General features: G+C 60.9%; 1 protein-coding gene across 1 annotated transcript; it reads right to left on the bottom strand.

The window, feature by feature from the left end:
• Positions 1-36: 36 nt before the first annotated feature.
• On the bottom strand, positions 37-705 carry LOC112123549 (rhotekin-like; the record flags this gene model as incomplete). The annotated part of the gene is made up of 2 exons (XM_024222154.3): positions 37-385; positions 506-705. Coding segments are annotated over 2 exons (462 nt in total), but the record flags the coding sequence as incomplete, so codon positions are not given.
• Positions 706-3,232: the final 2,527 nt, after the last annotated feature.

Raw genomic sequence — 3,232 nt, forward strand, 5'->3', positions numbered from 1 at the left:
GCGGGCGCCCGTCTGCAGGGCCGGGGCGGGCAGAGCGCGGGCGCCCGTCTGCAGGGCCGGGGCGGGCAGAGCGCGGGCGCCAGGCCATGGCGAGATTGGACCCGGACGCCCTCACCGCCGGGCTCAGCCGCAGCCTCGAGCTGCACAGTCCCACAGGCCTAGTGGTCCCCAGCAGATGTCCCAGGTCGGGGCCCCCAGCGAAGCTCCGGGAGTCGGCACCTCCCCAGCTCTGGCACTAATCACTCTATGAGGAAGTTTGGTCTCTCCTCCTTGCAGACCTGCCGCCCCCGCCCCCCAGCCGTGGGCACAGCCCACCCACTTACCTGACACGCAGACCTTCCCCCTGCAGGGTAAGCGATCGTCCATGGGGCCAGCGTCCGAGGGGCTGCAGGGGAAGCACAGAGCTGTGACCAGCATCCGGTGCCGCACGTCTGCCCCACTCCCGCATCCCAGCTCCCCCCAGCCCCCAGCCCCAGGTCCCTCTGCCCGGCCACGGGGTCCTCACCGCCGGGCCGTCCTCTGCACCACCTGCGCCTCCTTCATGCGCTGCAGCTCGGACATGTAGGCCATGATGCGGCTGTTGCAGACCAGAAGGCTCTTGGTTGCCTCCAGAGCCTGCTCCCGCTGTGTGCAGGCTGCCAGAAGCTTGCAGGCACCTTCGCGCATCCGGAGCTCATGGTCAATCTTCTTCTGGATGTCAGTGTCCTGGGGAGACGGGAGGGGTCAGTGGGGCTGGGGGCACCAGGGGGCGGGACCAGTGGGGCTGGAAACACAAGGAGGAGCCAATGGGGCTGGGGACACCAGGGGGCATGGCCAATGGGGCTGGGGGCACCGGGAGAGGTGGGGCAGGGCCAGGGAGCCTGGGGGTACTGGGGGGTGGGCCAGTGGGGCTGTGGGCACTGGGAGTGGAGCCAGCAGGGCTCTGGGCACCGGGGCGGAGCCAGGGCTAATGGGGTCAGTGGGCACTGGGGGCAGGGGCAGTAGGGCTGTAGGCACCGGGGGTTTGGGGCATGAGTGGCCAAGGGAGGGGTAGGGCAGCTGTGGGCACCATGGGGAGGGGAAGGGGTTGGGGAGAAGCATTTAGGGGAGTAAACATGCAGAGCTGGGCCATGCAGCACCTGGGGGGCCAGCCCCACAAAGGATAGGGAGGATTCTGGGGGTGAATCCCAGAACCCCCGAGCTGGGGTGGCGTCCCCCATGGGAGGGGCTGGGACACCCAGCCCTGGGGAGCTGCAAGCCCCGAGGGGTACGGGTCACCCCGCCCATGGGCCAGGACAAAGCCCAGGCCCTGCTGTGAGGTGTGCGGGGGGCTTGGGGTGGGACGTCAGCCAGAGGTGCCCCGTGGCAGAGCAGCTCAGGGAGGGGCTGTGCACAGAGACAGGGGCATGGCTGGCACAACGGGGCGCCTTGGGGGACTCAGGAGGGCACAGACCCTGCCCACACAGAGACAGCTGTACAGTGTCCCCTGGCCCCCACCAGCTGCTGCCCCATGAGGAGCAGAGCGACAGGCCCAGCCCCGGGCCACCCGGGCACACAACAGGTCCCTGGCCACCCGGGGAGCCAGCCTGGGGCACCCCAGTCACAGGGGCAGGTGTGGGGAGGGCACAGAGGGTCTGGAGCTGCAGCCATGTCAGAGCGAGGGGGAATCCACACCCAGGCTCCAGGGCACCAGGGGAGGGCCCTGGGGTCAGGAAGGAATCCACCCTTTCTCCCAGGCCGGCTGGCCAGGTAGCAGCTAAACTCCCATTGGAGAGGAGGCAAGGAGATCCCAGGGAAGGCAGCCTGAAGGCAACCACAGGGAAGGGGCAGGGCCCAGCGTCCGAGGGTGGAGCTGGCAGGTCCCGGGGGAAGCCACAGGCTCCTGGGAACCAGCACAAGGGCTGGGAGGTGGGAAGCGGCTCCAGGAGCTGCCTTGGCTGCTGAGCCCAGGCTGCCTGGGCCAAACCCGGAGCAGGGGGTTGGCCTGGGCCCCCTCTCAGCATGAGGGTGGCGTAGAAACCAGGGATTTCCCTACACCCCCCCCCGAATGTCCCCAACCCCACTTTTGTGAACTAGTTACATGCAGTGTTGCCAATGTAGTGATTGTTTGGAAATCTGAATTGAAAATGAAACATTAATACACACTTTAAAAGCATATACAGGGTATGATAAAATACGTGTATCTGAAAAGGTATCATAGATTTGAAAAGCATGAACATAGACTAGCTTCCTTATACAGCTGTCGTTTTTTATGACAATGTCGGTGCGTTCATTTCGGTGATGTTGGCCAACCTAATCATTTCAAACGATGATTTATAAGCGAAGTCTAAATGAGCTCTCCCTGACAGCTAGTGATGAGCTGGGGGGGAAAGGCTTCAGGACCAGATTGTATTTACATTCGTCTGGGGGGTAATGAAATGTTGTTCTTATTGTCTGAGTAAAGGGCAGTAGAACTGTACTTAGCCTGTGCTGATTGAGGGCATCACGAGAGAGGGTGGGGACAGCTGTTTTGCTTGATGGTCTGCCTGAGTCACAAGTACTATTTGACCTGCCTCTCCACTGTTTAAAGACAGAGCTGATTAGACTCCACAGATAGTCTTTTGTTTTGTTACAGCTGAAATCACTGATAATCAGGTCTAAGTGCTTAGACCTGCTGTGGGACAGTGTTTCTGTGGAAGAGACGGCCCAGACTGCACTAGCAGCGAGGTTCCCCCCTGAGAGCTCAGCTGAAGTCACTGAGAGCTGGTGGAACCTCAAGAGACCAACTCGCAGAGGTCACAGTGGCAGGTGGCAGCAGAAGGTGACGGCGCAGGGCCATTGGCAACAGAGCGATGGAGTGAACGGTGGCACAACGAACAGCAGTGGCCAGAGCGAACAGTGGGCAGCTGGAGGAACGAACAAGGTGCCTTCTGGCCCCCCACCTGGGAGGTGAACCCATGTGAAAGCACCTCTGAACTCTGAGTCTCCACTGACCAAGGACAGCACTGGTGAGTGTTAATGAGGCTGTTAAGAATGCTGGAGACCCAACACAGTTCATGTGAACAAACATGGCTGTGGCATCCTACTTTCTATTTAAGCAAGAGATACCACACACTACAAACTGGAGGCCAGTGTTAAGGGCATGGTCACTTGTTCATCCTGAAGTTGAACACTGGTTCCGAACAAGACCAGCAAATGCTCACTATCTTTCTGCAAGAAACTCAACTGACTGGCTAGATGCATGTGGTGCAACCGTGAAAGACACAACAGTTGA

This window comes from Terrapene carolina, unplaced genomic scaffold, assembly GCF_002925995.2.
Source record: "Terrapene carolina triunguis isolate 2854851 unplaced genomic scaffold, T_m_triunguis-2.0 Scaffold16702, whole genome shotgun sequence".
NCBI classification, from domain to species: Eukaryota; Metazoa; Chordata; order Testudines; family Emydidae; genus Terrapene; species Terrapene triunguis.